Below are 21,520 nucleotides of genomic sequence, written 5' to 3'. Positions count from 1 at the left end.
TCATTATCAATTAAAAAATATATTTTTATTTGTACAAAAATAATATTTATTTTACAATTATTTATAGCAATAAAAAAAATTAAGAAATATATAATATTAGAATAATTATGTATTTATCTTTATATCAATAAATTTATTTAACATATGTCTTCTATCTTATTCATGTCAATGATTTTTGACATTCTTGATTGGTCATTGGAGTAAATTAATTTTTGATTTTGACCAATCACAAAATTTGAACATATAAGCTAAGTATAACACAATTGAATAGAAAATGCTTATAACGTACGCGTGGTTGAATATTTTGAAAATGTGACGTATAATTCTTTCTTTATAAAGTTACAAAACAAGTTAACAAAACATTATATAAAAAGTAAATGAGTTTTTAATTATAATTTTTCATTATCTTTTAAGATTATAAGATTTCACGTAAATAATACCTAACTTTAAACAATCACATTTTTGTAAAAAAAAATTTATTTTAAAATATCCATAATATTTTTACATTATTTTAATACTTTATAATTTTGAAAGTAAATTATACATTTGTATATATTTTTTCCATTATAAAAATATATAAATTCGTTATATTAAATTGAAATGCTTGATATCAAGCATGATGAAGCAGTTTAATAGTCCTATCAGAAAACTAAATTTACATGTAAACATAAAATTAATATAATCTAATTTATTATTAAATGCAACAATTAAAAAAATCTTGGAAAAAATAATTTTAATAAAATATATTTTAAAATTATTGTAAAAAATTTGGCCGATATTTAACCGTTCGGCTATACTGAATCGAAAAAGATCGGTTATTTTCGGATACACTCGGCTAGTGACGGAAAGTATCGGTGGCGCGCGCGAGTCACTCGGATGGCCGGGGGCCGCCATTTTCCTCCAGCGAGGGAGACAGTCGCGAACGTAGTTCCGCGCATTGTCGACCAATTTTTTCATCGAATCGAGGGATTTTTGCGAATAACTGGGGCGTCGGGCGGGCGCGCGTGACCCCAGAGCCCATATCCGAGTGAATATTGTTCCACGGGAGGCTTGAAGTCACCCGTGGACACCGTGAGAGTCGTGTGAATCGAAATACAGAATCAAGGCGCCGCGCGTATACCCCCGATCAAGATACAACGTAAGAACGCCGTGTGAGAGAGTGATTAGTTTGGTGATCGCAGTGTAGCCGGTGAAAATACACGAGTACCTAGAAGTACCGTGGACCGAGGAATACAGGGAGAATCGCCTCCGACAGGTTAGTGAGTGTTTTTCTTACGTAGATCGCGCCGCCAAGAGCTCAGTATACGCCGTGTGCGTCGCTCGCGCGGCCCCTGGTGTGCACGGTGCATGCGTGCACACACGCACCGGAGAAAATTCCGCGGGTTCGTGCGTGTGTATTTGTATGCGTTTCTATCTTCTGTCTGTACTTGTGCGTACAAATACAGTGCATACGTAGTTCTTCGTTTCATGTCTATACTTGTGCAAGTGTATGACACTTAGTGTGCGAGTATGCTAACTAGTGTGATATGGCGGGAGACGCCGCGCCAGCAACGAACCACGCGCCTTTCTTTTTATTCATTCTTCTATTTACTAATTGCTTGATTATTCTACTTTTTTCATTTTTTACATATTTTTTATTTTTTAAAATCAATTATAGAGATTTTAATTTCTATTTTATAAAATTTGCCATTTTATGATTAAATACTTTTTCACTGAAGTGTGTGTAATCGTATCTTGACGTTGACCTTCGGTAACGCTTCAACCTCTCCAATGAAACATTACTTGCTCTTCTCATGTTTCTTTTAGTGTATTTATTTATAAATCGATGCGTAAGATTCCTTAATTTAATTTGTAACAAGTTCACTAAAACATGTTTATTTTAAAATAGAGTTAGCTAATTAAATATTGTTATCTATTTTTTGTCATACACACATACACACACAATAAAAATTATAATAATAGTGTTCATTTAAAACAAATTATCTATATAGAATAAATTATTATATCAAATAAATCAATTTTATTTATATTATATTTAATTACTTTATAAAATGCACGTGCAAACTAGATGAATTTTCTGACATATCAAAGGAGTATGAAAATTGTTATGAATTATTGCTAGATGGCAGCACTTCGCGTTGTGTTTTGAAATTTTATACATAAAAAGAAATCTTAACGAAATCTTGAAGATTTTCAATTTTTCTTCACTTATGTTGAATATGCACATATTGAATTCTGAATTCGTTTGAATTAAATTTGCGAATTGACTTCCTCTTTACATTTTGATAAATCATGATATTGAAAATATTTGATTTACCATTCAAAATATATCTGCAGAGCGAAATGTCTATGGTACAGTATAGTCTGATGTAAATCATTTATTCTGTTAAGTATACGTGTCATGCGGCTGACCGCCATTTGGATAGACGCTTCTAGAATATCATTCATTTGTATCTCTCATTCCTTCCATCGACAGTTTATCTTTTTCCATGTCTATTTGTCTCGTGATGTACTTCATATTATATGATGCATTTTTCATACGAAAGATCTGTATTCTAAATGATCTGCGCTCAACTATTCTAAAGTATTTTCTTAAGAGATAATATAATTTAAAAATACATATTTATATGTGTTGTCAATTATTACACCGCGTTCGTGCTACAAATCTTCTGAAAGTTTGAGCAAACGTTTTTGAGAAAATGATTATTGTTCTGTACTTGTAGGTAACATTGCAAACGCACTTAGTGGTTCTCAACTTTTTCCTTGTTTTCAGGTGTCTCATTGTATCGTGTGAATTTTTTGTCTTCGTATAACCCGCATCCTTTAATTCGATATATTGCCCATTTCTCTCATAATATAATATATTGTTAATAGTTTTATTTTAATGCTTGCCTTAATTATTATAGTATTATTTTTTTTAAATATTTAATCTTTTATGATATAATTTTTAATGATAAAAAAAATAAAAATTTTTGCAAATAAAATTAAAAATCTATTTTTTTATGATTGCATAAAATTACAATTATTATGAAGCAGAATAACTACGATTTTATGTCCTTAGTAAAATTGTAATAAATATATACATCATACAGTTATTACGTTAATTATATATATTTTCTTTAATTTAGTAATTTAACAAATTTTTTATTTTAATTTAATTTAACAATTATTTATTATTATTTATTAAAAAGATTATAACAGAATTAATTGTAAATTTAAAATAAAATAATTGTATATGTATTTATGCAATTTGTAAATGAAGAATAGTATTTCGTAACATAAATACTTCTGCTTTAGTACATTTTAATACACGCATTGGTTTAGTTTTTCTACGAGTTCGATGTTCTTGCTTGGACTCGGTTAACAAGCTTCCGTTCGAAACGATAAAGCATGTTAACGACCTACTAATCTGAAATGTAGGGTTTGAACGATTGAAAAATATTAGAAATGTAGCATTATATCTTTTTTTTTTATAAATCCTAATAGTATGAAAATATGATTTAATCATACGAATAAATTATTACAACGTAGAAAAAGAAAGAATAAAAAAATAATTCTTAATGTATTCATATGAAAACGGTTAAAAATTTCAAAATATATTGTTTAAAGGCTAATGGCATATCCTAAAGGACGTCCGCGCCAAACGGTATGTCGGATTGCGTAACTTTTGCCGAATTTAACGCGAATATGGAACGAACGCGTCGTATACGTTTCCCTTATTTTGTTTCGTCAGTGTGCACGCGCACCATATACACGGTAACTTATTCATCGTTGATTGTGTCGGTATTTAAACGAGCTCCTGTTCTGGCCTTACGTAATTTGCTGAACGTGGAGGGCAGCGATATACACGCGCTCGGTTGCTTATTCAGCGATGTTGTGACCTGTATTCACGTCGCGACACTTCTGTTTCTTTTTACTAGAAACCCACTCACGGTCGACGGTGTATATGCGCGCGGCGGCGTTTTGTATATTTATGTTTTCCTCGTTGGCGCCGCGTAAATCCATCTCTCTCTTAGTAGTACAAAGAAAAAAAGAGAAGGTGTTATCCTTCGAGAAAGTTAAATTGTTCTTAATTTGACAAAGAAGATCAATTTTCACGTCACTATCAACTAACTAATGGAGTTTTCTTCTTTGTTTAAGACCATTTAGTTAGAAAAATATTTTCATTGCTGAATTCCTTTTTCTTTGATTCGTTGATTATTTTACAATGTATATGTGATAATATAACGTTTATTTTTAAAAGATGAAGAAACAGAAAAGAATTCGTTTTATCACATGATGTATAATTTTGATATTTATTAGATATTGATTGAATATAGTCAGATCAAATGAGATGATGCATTAGGAAAATTTTCATAATCATTAGATTTACTAATTTATTTATCGATGACTTATAATTTATGTAGAGTAAGATTGCGACACAAATTAATTATTGTTTATTTGTTTAAACTTTATAATTGAAAAGTAACATTGTTTTCTAAATTTAAAGTTGGTCAATTAAATATTTGATAATTTTTTTTTTTTTTTTTTTTTTAACAAGGCTATATAAACGAATATCTATTATTGAGCATTCAAGATAAGCATTCATTTCGAGCGTTCGTGGTTCGTTTGATTATATTTTCTCGTTGTCGTATTATCGTATCATATAATATATACTGAGTTAAATAAGTTCATTATACGACTTGCATGGTCTTTGATAGGATACATATGTATTGTGAATATACGTAATTATTTGGAAATGTTATCGCTTGCACTGATAATAGTGCGATAATGCGAAAAATTAGAGAAGTATTATATTTTAGATTTTTATGCTACTCAAATATTAATGTTAGAATACTGAAACGTTAATTATATTATATTATGATCTATTTCAAATTTGTTTTTCATTTTAATGAAACATTAATCATTATTTTTATCGCTAAACGTAGATTTATTTTCCAAATAAAAATTTCAAAAAAATAAAATAATTGTACGGACTAATAAGTATAAAAAAAGAATATAATAACTAGAGTCAAGTTTGTGAAGATTTCCTCTATTCCTCTTTATTATTCTTCCGTTATTTTTTTAATCACATAATTAAAGCTTAAAATTGTTGTTAGGAGGAACAAAAGGAGAGATGTCGAAAATCGAATAGATAAAGAAAAAGATAATAGATTATCAGGGGAGAGGGAAAGGAAAAAAGTGTCCCTGTCTCGTACGAGACTCGGGTGGAACCAAACCGCGGCGGTTATTATCGATCTCTCGGCATCGTTACACTTCGTCCGGGATCCGTACAAGTGCGGTAAAAGGCACGAGAGAGTGGTTACGTCGATTGTCCACGGTTGCAGAGAGAAGCGACGCTCTACAGGCTGTTTCTAAAATAAGCAAGCAAAGCTTTTCGAGTACTTTTTGTTTATCTTCGCAATGGGGGATAGATCCTACTTTAACAAGTACCGAAGTGATTTTTTTTTTTTTATAGGTCATTTTATATTTGTTATGGGAATTTTTCTGATTCAGGGAAAAATATAATATTGATTTTTTTTAAATTATTATTTGGAAATTGTTAATTTAATTTAATAAATAATTTCAATATTTATTTCATTTTGTTCAAATTAAGTATATATTTTTATTTTATTTTCTTGTATTGTACTTTTTTTGTAGTGTATATATTATATTCATTTAACAATAATTGAATACTTCTTTAACCAATTATTTAAAGAATACTTTTATAAAAAGTCACAATATATGATTTATTATACTAGTGATTAATAAAAAATTCAAATGAAATCACTGGTATAAGTTCATTCATGAAAGTATAAATGTATATATAAAGTTGTTTCTTTATATTAATAAGTGTTATGAATATTTAAATTACATCATGATAAAATTCAAAGTAGCTTGAGAATATGTAAAAATCTTATTAGATAAAAACATATAAAATATTTTAAACTTTTTTAAACGTTCTTTTAAATCTTTATCGTAAAAAAAAGATAATCGTAATTCGAAAAGAAATCTTTTTCCCCCTCTGTATCCATGAAATCTTACTATCTTTTATAATATCGTTAAAATCGATTTTCAGAGATCGATTAAACGAAGATTGCAACTTATCGAATGACCATTGTTATACAAAAATTTATTGACATATGTGCGCATTATTAAAACTTTTTTCCAAGATGTTTGTGATACTTACATAAGAAAGTAGTTGCAATAGTTATAAACTATGTATAAGTAGTACTTACATAAGTTTTGATTTAATAAACTTGAAAAATATGAATAGATCTCAAATATGAAAGAATCAATATTTATTTCAAAGTTTTTTTTACAATTATATTAATTGAACTTAATAAAATAAAATAATTAATCTATAATAATATAATCTGTCTATAATAAACATAGAGAACTATATAATTCATCTCGTTATAGATGGAACGTTTAATATATATATATATATATATATATATATATATATATATATATATATATATATATTCAAAGTTTGTTCGCTCATTTTAGAAGCACTGTATATATCCGATCGTTTCATAGAAATTTCAATGTAACAGCCTAAGTGGCATGTGGATGAGTGCATGACAAAGAGGGAAAGGGAGAGCGAAAGAACGAGCTAGTCGGTTGTAACAGGTGCCCCCACCCGTTTTCTTATAACTCTTTCTCTCTTTGCTTCGATACTTTTCTTCTGCCGTAGTATTATTTTCTTCAGGTTCATCTCTTTATCCTATCTGTATATCTTATAACATATCTTCTTTCTCTTTGTCGCTACTTAGTCTCTTTTATGTAAGGCTAGCAAACTGACCTGACTCAACTATTGAGTGGTCTCTCAAGGGAACGAAACGTGCTAGTATACGTTCTCCTCTTTTTGGTTTGTCGTCGAATTTGAATATAAGAATAGAGTTTTCTGTTATATGTTGTATATATCAAAAGACTATAATGAAGAGCATATTTTCTCATATTTTATGCAATTATAATAGTTATATTAAATATAATAGTTTGAAAAATTTGAATCATTTATTATATTTATATAAAAGATATAAATAGATTAAATAATTTTATAGAATTATGTTGTATATAATTGTATATAATTGTATATAAAATATATAAAAGGAAAAGATATTTAAATACGAAAAAATTATCATAAAAGGAGTTAAAAATTATTTAACTAATATTTTAGATTGCAATGGATTAATATAATTGTATTAATGTTAAAATTTATAGAAGAAGAAATATGTTTATAAATTTAAAATTAATTTTAATTGCATTTTTTTTGTATATTAAGTGTTTTATATTAAATATTGTTTGAAAATTGTATTTGATGGATACTAGAGCGTATCGTATAAATTCGCAAAAAAGATATATGACAATTTCTATGTGATCAGCCAGCGGAACGTTGAAAACTGTTTCGTGTGCACTCTGATTTCTTTTCGTCATGGGCCGCTTCTTCTTGTACAAATAATCGAGAATAGGAAAAGCATAATTACTGCTATGTTATTCAGACTACAAGCAATCGATTTCTACAATGCCTTTACAATGGAATGAAAATATAGATATCGCTATTCATTTCTACTAGTCTCGCGGAAAATGGACATGGATAGCTATAATAATAGATAAATGTACGTAACAAAATAATCTGGAATAAGTAGAAAAAAAGATATTATTGATCATATCTTACATATCTACAAATTAATCATTTGTAATCTTATAAATCATATCTAAAAATATTTTAAATCATAAAGATAAATTTTTCAATTAATAATATTATAAACAACATATTATTTAAATATTCAATCGTTTAAATTTCAATCATTAAAATATTTTAATATAATAGAATAGATAATATTATAATATGCGTCCTATATATATATATCTTCATATTTATTGCTCAATTGAAGATGCCCATAATATATAATTATGATATCATTGATAAATCTTCTAGTAAATTAATTAAACTAAATAATATGCTTGTATAGCTGAAAATATTCGAAATTCTTTAAGATTATAGAAATTGTGCCAAATTAAACGAAATAAAGCAAAATAGACGTAAACATGAAAAAGAAAGAGACAGGGAGAAATATTAAACATTTCAAAAACAATACAAAGCAAAAAAAAAAAATTCGTCGTCTTCAATGTTATGTAGCCCGAATGTGAAGTACGACCCCAAGATAATGGGGGTAGCGCATCGCCATTGTAAACAGACTTGGAAGCAGTAAGCAGCTCCGGGATTTAGTTCGATGTGTTGGAGGACGGGGACAGCGGGAGGTGGTTGGGCGAGTCTGACGGTTGGGATGAGGAAAGCCGGAGAGTAGGGTGCCAAAGCGGGACGAGAGTAAGAGGGGACGTGTCGTGAAGAGAGGGGCAAAATGTCGAGGGTGGGAAGTTGCCGAGACATCGATCGGGCCGGCCATTGCTTGCCACACTCCACTACTAGGAGTCAAGATGCCATATCCACTACGAGGAACTAAACTCCATGAAACTACTCTCTGCCGCTCTCTACGCACTTGTCCTAACCTGCTGTAACTCTGTATAGGTGTACGCCGCGCGCGCATAGGTTGAGCCAACGCGACGGACGTGTACGACTGTTGGGGGACGATCACTGAGTAGAAAGAGAGAAAAAAAAGGGAAAGGCAAAAGAGCAACCAAGAGGCGAAAAGCGAGTTTTGTGCGTGTATCACGTATAGACACGCATGTATGTGTGTTGGGTATAACCACAACGAAACAAGTGTACGCGACACACTCATCGTTGCTGTTGCTGCTGCTTCCATGCTGGAGAATCGCGCGTTCAGGCAAGAGAGAGAGAGAATCGTTTGTATATACTCACGGCCCCGTGAGGTCGCTTTTAAACGCGACTCTCTCACATACTTGGGCCGTTCATGGACGTTCTTGCGCGGGGACATTGGCGAGCGTGAAGTAAGTTATAAATTGGCCCTCTAATACGTGGACAAATTTATTCCCGATGTAATCGTTGCAACTAATGGATTATAGCTCACTAGATGTTATTAATGGACTATCATTTCTTTAAATCTTATTAATTTTTCTTTGCACGATTGATTTTGAAATATTTTAAATAATATACTCGACATTTCGATCATATACGATATAGATATACGAGTGCACGTATTTCTTCGAATGTTAAATTTGTTAAATTATTGTATTTCTAGAAATCATTCATTGAATAGATTTTGCATGGGAAAATTCTATTCCAGTTATGTTCGCGCTCAAATCAAATTAATGTCTCGCTAAGTTTCTTCCTAATTGGAATTAGAGTAACAAGGTTTTCAATTCAAATTGGTTTGTTTGGGAAATTTGCCAATAGTACAACTAATGATTGTGTTTCAATGTTTCCAGAATAATTACTATTTAACCTGTTTTATATATTTTTTTTTTTTTCATCTTATATCTCTTGAAGTATAAAAGTAGTAGTAATATATGAAAAGTATTACGAACGACTTTCTTTGTTTCTTTAGAAGTGATTTATTCCGTGAAGCGCGTCCAGAATGGGTGCGGAAACAATAAGAAAAGTTGTCGCGGTTTATGTGGAAAATTCTGATTCAGAGCGGAAGAGGATATAGAGAACTGTAAAGAGGGGAGGGGTTGGCGAAGTCGACGGAGTGTATGTAACTTTGAAACTCAACAAGGGTATATTCATCGCGTTCCCTACTCATGAATAGAAGGGGACGAACTGGCACATGTCTTGAGCTGCATTGGCATTGTTCTTTTTATGTATGCTTCTCGATCGAATTCTTCTTAACCCGAAGCGGAGTTATGCGAATGAATGATCTCTCGTACAAGAGATGCCGTAACAATTCTTTGCATCGTAATGCTCGAACAGACTGCGATCGTGTGCGCATAGTCAGATCTGATTTAACGTCGCTCATCGGCCAGCATGAAGACACTTAAAGGGATGTTAAACGGTTTTGAGAAGCATTCCGTGTGTTCGACTCGTTCCATTCGCCACCTGTCGGCCTCTCTCTGTCTTCAAGGTTTCAAATATGAATGCAACGAATATGTGGAGGGGCTCGACACGAGTCCGTCCGTGCTCTTGTACTTTCCCCCATATACACTTTGCTGTACGTTCTGTAGGTTATTACTGGTTGAAAGTTTGAAGCGGCGAACGATTGTACCGTCAGTTTACCGTCGTTGCTCCTATTATCGCTTTTGTTCAACGAACGTAACTGGCGACGCCTTTTGTCAGTGGCTAATTAAAAGTTTCCACTAACTTGGAAATCTTTAACGTTGAATTTTTCTGTTACTACCGTTGTTCGCGCGAACACGAATCGCGGCGCTTGAATGGATCCATAACTTTCGTCGGAAAATAGTTTGCCAAAGTAAATGTCCAACAACGATGTTGAATACAGCAAGCCAAATATTTTTCAAATTGAATCGCATAAAGTTAATTATTACTTGCGCATATTATTACTAATCGCATAAATTTAAATGAGTCACTGAAAAAACCGATTTGATCGGCATGATGTATAAGTATTGATGTATTAATACATATTTCTATATTTGTTAAATGTAGGGAGAAGGGAACACGTGAAGATTCATATTTCTAATACATTTAGCATTATTCCATATTTATTTCCAGATATTTTTAGAAATGATCTCAAGGCCAATATACATCAATACACTTTGTTAAATTTAATAAATTTTTGGTTATTTTTATAATTTTATCTCAATAAAAGATAGAAAAAATTATTTTAAATATTACGAAAAGAATTAATTAAATGAGTTAATTCAGTTTTACAATTACGATAAAAAAAATTTAAACGTGCTAGTTTTCTCTATTATCATAAAAGCAATATGAAGTGATTCATAGATGTATAGTAATACTTCATTGAATGAATTTACATAAGTAAATAAGTAAGAAATGTTGCGCAAACATATATGGATAATAAGTTATGACTAATTAAAAGAAACAGTTATTACTTACTATGTTTATTAAAAAAAAAAAAAAAGATACTAAACATAATTAAAATGCTCTCTTTTTTATATTTTCAGTAATTTATTTATTAATATTAACATAAATTATTATAATAAGAATTTAAATTAAAATTAAAGATTTACAATAAAAAATTAATTAATTTAATGTGTATTGAAACAAAAAATTCATTTCGAAAATTTTCCACAACTTATTTACATGTAAACATATATGGTATATATTTTCTTTAACGCAATAGATATAATATGCGAAGTATTATCTTGTATTTAATGAATCATTCTGTGAATTTTACAATTTTCAAGCGTATTATCTATTTACTCAAAGATTAAGACACCTAATTATATGTTTATCAAAATTTATATTATCATATAAATAAATTAATATTTACATTACACAAGTAGTTAAAGTAGTTAAAAAAAATTATATAGCAAAGTAATACTTAATAATTTTTTCAATAATTTTCCACTTTCTAGAATTAATAATGAAAAATAAAAACTTTTTAATTAGTAACATTAATAAATTAACAAATTATAAATCATAAACTTTTTATTGTATATGCACAGTTTTTATAACACACAGTTTATGCAACACAATTTATAAAATTCTCTTGTGTGTAACTTTATTCAATTTATCACTATATTTATTATTATGCAAGTTATTTTTTATTATTATTAATAGTAACGTTTATATTTGTAAAATTTCCAATAATAACGATAACAAAAAAACTTGCACGGTTAATAAAACCATTTATAATTTCAATTAAACTAGTTAAGTGTAAAACTTGTTTTTCGGTTATATTTGAATTTTGCTTTAAAGAAAACCATACAACAAAGTTCTTTGACTTTGTTGGGAGAACGGTTGTAACTTCTTTTCGAACTACATACGCGAACCCTGAAAGCTAAACCTCTTCGTAAGTACCGACTCGACCGGTTTCTTTTTTTGCTCTGGCGTACCATCAAAGGAGGGACAGTACTCGACCATGCTGACTGGTGTCTGTTACAAAACGATGCTTACAAGCTTCTATACATGTACACGTTCGAAGAAGGGTAACGATGAACACCAGCGAAACTCACGCTTTCCTTGGAATCTCGCAAACTTCGTCTTGGAATTTCGATCGTTGCCTGCTACACAGAACGGGAAGGGGAACAGTTCTCTGGGAAGTGGGAGAAACATCTTTCTTCCTGAAACATCTTGTCCAAGTTTACAGACTTCACCTAGCTGTTTCTGAATCACTTTTACTTTTTATCATTTTACAAGTAATATAATTTTTTATTATATTTTTAAAATTTTTTAAATTTATAGTAATTGAAAAACATTGTAAAGCATATATCGTTGACCTTGAATTTTCGTGCAGTATTTTTTCTTGGAATATTCGTTTAAAAAAATTATTCAAAAATTTTTTAACATTTTTATATTAATTTTTAAACTATAATAATAATAATTTTATATTATAAATTTATACTATAGCTTCTTATTTAAATAAAAAAATTAAATTTTAATTATTTATACATATAACACAAATTATATCTTTATTGTTACATAAAATTTTCTTAATCATATCGTTATTTGATATTTCAAACTTTATAATTATTCAATAAAATTTAAGAATTTATATAAACGTTTTTAAAAGATATTAAAGGATCATTCTTGAGAATAAATACATAAAATTTCGAAATTTTTTTCGATTTAATTCGAATTAAATTAAAAAAAAAAAATTATTTTTCTTTCCCGTATCCGCTTATAATACTTTAAAACTTTTCATTCTGATTACAAAATGCTTCGTTTCGGATCTCTGGTTAGGCCACAAATTGATATGACCGATGTACGGAAAGTAGCACGACAAGTAAACGAGAGTGACATCGGTCGGGTCGATGCCAATCGATCGCCACGGCGAAACATCGTGGCGAAAGTTTACAGAAAAGTAATAATTCCAAAACACATTGCTTATTCGTGCAGCACTAGAGGAATGGATATAGAAAGAAGAGAGGATAGATATTAGAAAGCAAGGTATGAAATGAAGGAAGAAGAGAAGACGAGGAAAGTAAGCAGGCAGAGGCAGGCTGGCAGGGCAGGCGTCGGAGAACCGAAGTTTCGCTTTAGGAGCGGGGAACTTAACTGAGTTAACTTTGCTGCCGAACCAAACTTTCCGCCAACTTTAAGTAGTCGCCTCTCCTCTTCTCCTACTCCCTTTTCTCCCTCCTTCCCTTGCTTCACTCATGGCCGTTCGCTCGTTACCCGCTGGAAAGACGAACGCGGAGGCGGAAGGTACCAGAGCAACAGCCCCTCTCTCCCCTTTCCGATCATTCCGTTGTACCCAAGGATGAGAATGCCCGAACGCCGACACTGATACTCGTCATTATAATTGGACAAGTTTCTTCTGCTCCTTTCTTCATTTTAGTATTTGACAAATTTTTTTTTTATTTGTTTTGTTTTGTTTTATTTTATTCTTTATTTTTGTTTGTTTTTTTAATTTTCAATCTTTCGTTCTTTGTTTCTCATTTCTTTTAAATACAGATATTTATTTAGGCATATGTTTATTTTGTATTACAGAAAATTTTTTTTTTTTTTTTTTTCTTTTATAAAATGTGCATTGTTTGGTGACTTGCAGATATTTTAATGATACTATGACATTTTTTTATCTTTCTAATTTCATGAATTTTTTTTCAGTATTTAATTTTTATTTGAATATATTTCTTGTTTCGATTTTATTTGTCAATGTTTCATACAAGATTTTTTTTATAATGTGAAAATTTGTTTTTATTTTATGCAATTAAACGTACTTTAAGAATATAATTAGATTTTTTTTTAATAGAATAAAATTTTAATACAAATTTAATATTAATTTTTTGTTATATCATGTTAAATTATTTAAATGAAGTATATCGTGATTTTATTTATAAACAAATAAATTTATATTTGAACGATTATATTTAATATATTGAATAAATTCAAAAACATAAAAGTAATTAAAATATACTTTTAAGTTTTTTAATTAAAATAATGGCATGATTCGTATCTAAAATTGACCTAGAATATGTATTTGTTGATGCTAACAATACATCACTTTAAAAAGGTTTTCACGATGTCATATGTATCATTATAGTGAATATTATCGCTAGTGCACTTTCCTAATAAGCTTATTTATTTCTAGTTTATTATCATGAACATCCCGAATATCATATTTTAAATAATGAAGATTTTGTTGAATTAAAATGATTTGATTCTTCTTGATGATTAATTCTTTATCAATAATAACATTTATTGACAAAAATTTATTATATTAATCTACTAAAATATTAAAAAATAAAAAATTAATAAATGTGTAATATAATTGTTAATATAATTAAATTTATATATTGAGAATAATATAATTTTTAATTATTTGAAAGTTATTTCTCTTATATGTAATTATCAATAAATCATATATCGATAGACAATAATATTATTTTTTTAAACATTCACAAAAAAAAAAAACTTGAAAAAGTTTTATTACAACCATTATTAATGAACTTTGAGTTAATTTATGGAATCCTCTTCGAATCTGAATTTTCTTCTCTTCATCGGTCGATATTAAAAACTTGCGCGATTATTATCGCAATGAAGTCGTTTGAATTTCACGTGTCACTAACAAAAACCTAGTCACCTCTCCGCGCGGCAAGTTTTGAAACAAACTTTACTTTATCGTGGCTCGATTGTAGGAAGGGAGAGAGAGCTGGCAGGACGAGCTTTCCTCCCACCAACGGTTCTCCGCCAAGTAAAGTTGCTCCCAGGTTAGACAATAATTGGATAACTTCGCCCTCATAGCTCCCCATCCCATCGGCAGCTTCGTCGCCCCACCCTTGCTCTGCTTTCCCTCTCCTCTCCTTCTCGTCTTCACTGCCACCCTCCATCGTTGTATCTGTAACTCGAAAAACTCTGTTGCACACTGAGATTAAGCTAAAGGGTTGAATTCGACCGCTTAGTCGAAACGTTCGTTCTAAAAGCTCGATAAATTTTTAACTCTTTCAACATCTTTTGATAACTTCTAGAAAGCTTTTACTAGTTTAAAAAAATATTGACGAATTAACTTTATAGTTTGTAAACATTAATTATATATATACAATTTAACTTTATGTATTTAAAAAAATATTGATGAAATTTCAAACAAAATATAGTTTTATAAGTTGATAAACAATTTAGAAAAAAATATGAATAATAAAGTTTATCATTTAAATATTTATTAATTTAAATCAATTATTTGTTTTATTTATTCAAAAATATAGATATAAAATACAAGTAATTATTATAAGTATAAATAATTTATATAATTACATAATAACTATAATACACTAAATATATTTCCCATTATATTTACATTATTTACATACATAGAATATTATAATAAGTGTAGAGTTCTTTCTAAATGTACTTCCTACACATTGCTCTCTCTGCTATTCTTGTACGTGTATTACGTATGATATACGTTGCCAGCTGTCGAACAAGGGCTTAATCTCGCTTCCTTGCCTCTCCTCCTTTTGATGATATGAGCTTGCATTTTCGCTGAGTTGGCACAACATGTGCCCAAGTCAAAGTGCTTGGGTTTGCACTCTATGTTAGTATCGCATCCTCGCTTTCGCTGAGGCCAGCAGCGATCTCATTTTGTAGCCTTCTCTGCGGACTATGTTTCCGATTGCTTGTGTATATTGACCAATAGATCAACATTCTTAATATATCATTTATCTTATATTAACCTTACCACATGGAATGTTCCTTGCTTTAATGCTTCGGTCCTACTAAATACATACTATATATTCGACGAAATCTCTACGAATACTTGTAACGAACGAAATCTCTATGTCATATTGTGAATATGAAATAAGAAAAATTAAATGAGAAGAATTATTGATATAATAAACAGAAGAATTAAAAATTATTATTTGAAATGATTTTGAATACAATAATAATTAATTTTAAAGTATATAATATTAGATGTAATCAAGCTGTAATTTTTTTATATAAAATTATAGTTTTTTTATATCTGAATAAAGAAACTATTTGAATTGTAGTTCATTAACAAATATGCTATTACGTAAAAATAGTAATATTTTAAATTATCTTTGTTATCAAAAATATCATATCATCGAAATATTTTTCAAAAAAAGTTTGATTTATTTTTGATGATCTTGGTTAAGTATTGTGTAGTGACGGCGTCTGAGGAGGGCGCCACGTGTCGGTTTCTCTACTTTCTTATGGAACTTCGCTGGTTCAGCATTTTTCCGTTCCGCCATATAAAAGCACCGGGTACTAAATCGACTCTGATCGAACATATTTTCTGTTTTCGTATAGTTGTTTGCATATTGGTAATTTTCATATATACTGAATTTTTGAAAATTGGAATTTATGAGTTATTAAGCAGTTAATCGGTCATTAAATGTGCAAATGCACCATGATTGGTTTACAATTGCTGCCGAAAATGGGCTGAAAACGTCGACCCACTAACCAAAGCCAGGCGTTCTATTAACAGTTCCAAAAACATTTGCCCCAGCTAGTAATTTCGTTTTCGATACATGGTGTGTTCTGTGCGATCTTTTTACTGTTTCTTCGTATTGAAGTATAGAAAGTTTATATGTATTTTTTCTTTAACATAACACTGGCATTATATTCTTAAGATATTTTACATTTTCCAAATACTTCTATCACTCTGCTGAAAATACGCACTGCGCAGGTTAAGCCGGCGCGTTTCAAGGTAACCTAAAACATTCGGTTTTATACATGCTGTTAAGTGTTTCACTTTCCGTAAAGGAATGAATTTTTTTATTTAATTGAGTATTAATATTTTGTTGAGCTCATTTTTATATAATATTGAATTCACGAGTGAAATGTTTACGATCTTGCGTGCCACATGGAATTCTTTTTTACGAAAAAATTTATGAAGGCGTCGAAATGTATGTTTATTGAGCGAAGCTTGTATTTTATACATACTGCATTTTTTTTTCAATACTTTAATGTAATAAAAAACTAATATAATTTTTTATAAATTTTTTTATAAATTTTATTATAAATTTTTTTAAATTTATTTTTAAAAAAAATATATTTTGTATTTTATGATTATATATAATTTAATTTTATTTAAATTAATTATATAAAAATATGGTTGAATAATAAAACAATTAGTATAATGAGACAATTTTTAATTTTATTAATATATTATAAAAAATATAAAATATATATAACAAATTTATATAAGAAATATATGAACTTGCATTGCATAACAATAGATTATAATTATGTTATACAAATATGATATAACTTATATAATTCATATTTTAAAGAATTATAATTATTTATAATTTTTTAGGAGACGGTATTCAACAAGTCGTGATGCATTGGAGGTTCGGCGGTCCTTATCCAAAAACCGACCAGAAATCAGTGTTACAAAAGCAATTTGTGTGACAAAGCATAAAAGTGCAAAATTATATTTTAAGACATATTCAGAAGCTTTCTTATCAGTGGACTATATATCCTTGGAAGAAAGTAGACATTCTTAGTGACACTGAAAGTACAAGTGAAAAATATAAAAATTGGGGGGGCTGTTTGACCGATGGACAAACGGAAGATGATGCCCAAACGCCCTCGAATGGATAACCTGAGGGGTCCTATTGCAAATGGACCCATTCAGACACGACCATTAGTAGCTTTGTTAGATGGTCGAGATTGCTCTATAGAAATGCCTATTCTTAAAGATGTTGCAACAGTAGCCTTCTGTGATGCACAATCTACATCAGAAATTCATGAAAAGGTGAATCATTTAAAGTGAAATATATGTTATTAAAATTTATTTGAATTGAAAATAGATAATAAAAAGTATTTTGTTTCTTGTAATTATTTTTCAATTATAATTATAATTCTTCTATAGGTATTAAATGAAGCAGTAGGTGCATTGATGTGGCACACCATAATTTTGACAAAGGAAGATCTCGAAAAATTTAAAACATTACGGATTATTGTGAGAATTGGATCTGGAGTAGATAATATAGATGTCAAAGCAGCAGGTGAACTCGGCATCGCTGTGTGCAATGTGCCTGGATATGGTGTTGAAGAAGTAGCTGATACTACTCTTTGTCTCATTCTAAATTTATATCGACGTACATATTGGTTGGCAAACATGGTGCGTGAAGGGAAAAAATTCACAGGTCCAGAACAGGTAAAAATTTTGTATATAAATTTTATATATATATTATGCAAAATTTATGATTTTGTTCTTAGAAGAATTGTGAATTTGATAAATCATACCTATAACTAATACAATTATATAAATAGTTATGTATATTGATTGAATATTACGCATATTTATTTTTTATCTGTAACATCATGTAACATTGCATATCGGTGATTAAAAGAAAGAAAAATTCTTGATCTTGTATTATCCTAAGATCAAACTATTGAATTCCATTTTCTCTTGTTTTATGAAATCATTAGAAATCTAATATTTGATTTTTTTCAGGTTAGAGAAGCTGCAACAGGATGTGCAAGGATACGGGGTGACACACTTGGAATAGTTGGATTAGGTAGGATTGGTTCTGCAGTTGCCCTGCGTGCCAAAGCTTTTGGTTTCACCGTGATCTTCTATGATCCTTATTTACCAGATGGAATTGAAAAATCTCTTGGTCTTAACAGGGTTTACACATTACAGGTTTGATATTGATCTTTTTTCTTAATAGTATAATATTTTAATTTTAATTTATATTATTTTATAATTATGTTTTATTATAGGATTTGCTATTCCAGTCAGATTGTGTATCCTTGCATTGTACCTTGAACGAGCACAATCATCATTTAATTAATGAATTCACTATCAAACAGGTATTACAATTTTAATTTAAAATTTTTTTCAGAAATATTTTTTTTCTTACAATTTCATTCTTTCATAAGAATTAAATGAATAGAGATAGTTTATTATTTTCCTTCAAAAAATGACAATTAGTGTAAATTGTTTACATCTTAATCATTCTTTGTTGTAGATGAGACCTGGCGCCTTTTTAGTTAATACAGCAAGAGGTGGTCTGGTTGATGATGATGCCTTGGCTGCGGCATTGAAACAAGGCAGAATTCGTGCAGCAGCACTAGATGTACATGAAAATGAGCCATACAATGTTTTTCAGGGTCAGTGCTCACAGTGTGAGTTTTATCTATCCATATCTAACCTTCTCTCACGTGATTAATGTTTTCCCTTCATCGTCTAATTTTCTTTCGCTATTGGATAAGATTATGCGACAGAGGTAACGTTCGACAATAAAAATAACTTTCTAATCTATATAACAATACCATTCATTTACAATATCATAAAATATATATTTTTTATTATAAATAAAAATTATTCTGAAATAGAAATTATATTATAAAACTATTAAATTAAATCTTAATTTATATAAAAAATATAAAAAGAAAAAAATAATTTTTACATTAAGAATAAATTCATAAAAGAAAGTGATAATTAAGAAGCATTAAATAAATTATTATTGATGTAATTATTATAATGCATTGAATGAATATTATTATGCATTTTAAATTAAATGCATTTTAAGAAATACTATTTTTTGAAATATACTATATAATATTTAGAAATGATAGTTTGATGATGATTTTTTAACGATTCATTGATGTAATACATTCAATTCTAATGAGTTCATTAATGAATTATATATATTATTGTACAAGTTATTATAAGTATTATATTTATATATAAAATATAAATATAGATAATATACAAATAGATTTGCTTTCATTAATATTGGATTATAAAAATAATTTGTAAAATTAAACAATTAAAAAATTGATTAATTTTACGAATATTAAAGAAATAGTAATATAGTATATTTATTGTATGTTCTATAGGTCCATTAAAAGACGCACCCAATCTATTGTGTACACCACACGCAGCATTTTACAGCGACGCAAGCTGCACCGAACTTCGTGAGATGGCAGCCAGTGAAATACGAAGAGCTATCGTTGGTCGCATACCTGACTGCTTACGAAACTGTGTGAACAAGGAATACTTCCTTTCTTCGACCGGGTAAGCTTCGTCCGTATGTTAAATAAGCAGAATTCAGCTTAATTTAAAGCAACAAAAAAAAAAAAAAAAAAAAAAAGAAGAAAAGAAATAGAAAAAATAATAATAAAAAAGAAATCAGCGTAGGGTATTACTTTTTTTAGTAACGTTGCATTTGTTTCTCTTACACCGGGGAAAAAGATATCATAATTTTTACAGAAACAGATTTTCAAGCAGATGTTAACTCGTATTACATGGAAAGAGAATCGAGTGTGTAAAGTAACGTGGTTAGAAGCGTTCGAACCTTTGGATTTCCTAAGATCGATTGGGCACTTTGTAAAAGGCATTTATCGAAGTGGCCAATTTCTTTTCGCTTTCTCCAGCAGCTACCCTGAGGGAATCAACGGCGGATACTATTCCGGGGGGCTGCCCGTTCAACAGGCGCATTCAACGACTCCTCACGATTCTGCACCCCCACCTCCTGGTGGGCATTCCGTCGTCGGCGGCGGTGGTGGTGGGGGTGGTGGCGGACCGAACTCCTCTGCAGGCGGTGCAGGCGCCGGGGGTCCTACAGGCCCTACGGGTCCAACGGTAGGCGGCGGTGGGGCTGGAGGCCCTACTTCAGCTCCTCCTACTGGTGGATTAACCGGTATACCACACAGCATAGTGAGCGAGCCTGACCCCCGGCCAAGCCCACCTGCACCGAGCCCTCGTTGACCTTGAACCCCCGACGTCCACTCCAGCACCACCCTCCGATCTAATTTCCCTTAGCCATTCATACACGACCTCCGACGACAAATGGCCGATTGACTAACGTGTGTCGTGCACGATGTGCCCCAAAAATCTGTCCGCTGCTTCCGAAGAACTCGAGGGAATCCATCCTTGAGAAAGAGTGAAATGAGAGAACGGGGGGTAGGCGGGAAGAAAGAACAAGAGAGAAAAAGAGAGAGCGAGAGAGAGAGAAAGAGAGAGCGAGCGAGCGAACGAGAGTGAGAAAGTGAAAGAACAAAATGGAGAGAAAGAAAATGTAAGAAAGAGAATGAATGAAAAGGAGAGAGAAAGAGAGAGAGAGAGAGAAAGATAGAGAAAGAGATATGAAGATAAAGAGAGAGAGCGAGCGAGCGAGAGAGAGAGAGAAAGAGAGAGCAAGCTTAGCCTTGCTTAAATTGTTGCTGTGCGTGCGTTTAAAACGTGTGTTCTTAAAATTGTACATGTGTTTTATGTGTACGCATCAGCGTAAAGTATGTTTGTTATGTGTGAATGTTGTGCATATATATGAGCTTGAGTCTATGTTTGCTGGACTCTTGGAATAGTGCATTTGATGTAACGTTGTGACCAAACCAAATACAGTTGGGCAGTAATAATGACAGCTTATAAGATGTGGCTAAAAGAGGAAACGGCGGGTAAGAATTTTCTGTCGTAATTTTGTATAATTCACTTTATATTTAACTGCACTTTAGACAATGCAAATCAAGACAAGAAGAAAGAGAAAAGATGAAGAAAAATTTTCATTTTTTTTTTTTTGTTTTTTTTTTGTTTTTTTTTTTTTTTTTTTTTTTTTTTTT

At 30.3% G+C, this 21,520-nt stretch overlaps 1 protein-coding gene across 8 annotated transcripts; it reads left to right on the top strand.

Annotated features, from left to right (window-relative positions):
• Positions 1 to 875: 875 nt before the first annotated feature.
• Positions 876 to 20,953, top strand: LOC409158 (C-terminal-binding protein). Of its 8 annotated transcripts, none has more exons than XM_006557637.3 (8): positions 876 to 1,255; positions 17,265 to 17,705; positions 17,823 to 18,110; positions 18,411 to 18,599; positions 18,680 to 18,769; positions 18,928 to 19,084; positions 19,802 to 19,979; positions 20,342 to 20,953. In XM_006557637.3, the coding sequence occupies exons 2-8, from the start codon at positions 17,508 to 17,510 to the stop codon at positions 20,670 to 20,672; spliced, it is 1,431 nt and encodes a 476-aa protein (XP_006557700.1). In that variant the 5' UTR covers positions 876 to 1,255; positions 17,265 to 17,507; the 3' UTR covers positions 20,673 to 20,953. The 8 variants fall into 8 exon arrangements, with proteins under 8 accessions (XP_006557700.1, XP_392682.3, XP_006557702.1 ...); XM_392682.7 differs by having other exon boundaries at positions 877 to 1,255; positions 20,339 to 20,953; XM_006557639.3 differs by having other exon boundaries at positions 878 to 1,255; positions 18,928 to 19,069.
• The last annotated feature ends 567 nt before the right edge of the window (positions 20,954 to 21,520 follow it).

Source organism: Apis mellifera, linkage group LG7 (assembly GCF_003254395.2).
Source record: "Apis mellifera strain DH4 linkage group LG7, Amel_HAv3.1, whole genome shotgun sequence".
Lineage (NCBI taxonomy): Eukaryota > Metazoa > Arthropoda > Insecta > Hymenoptera > Apidae > Apis > Apis mellifera.
This window is presented reverse-complemented; position numbering and strand designations above follow the sequence as displayed.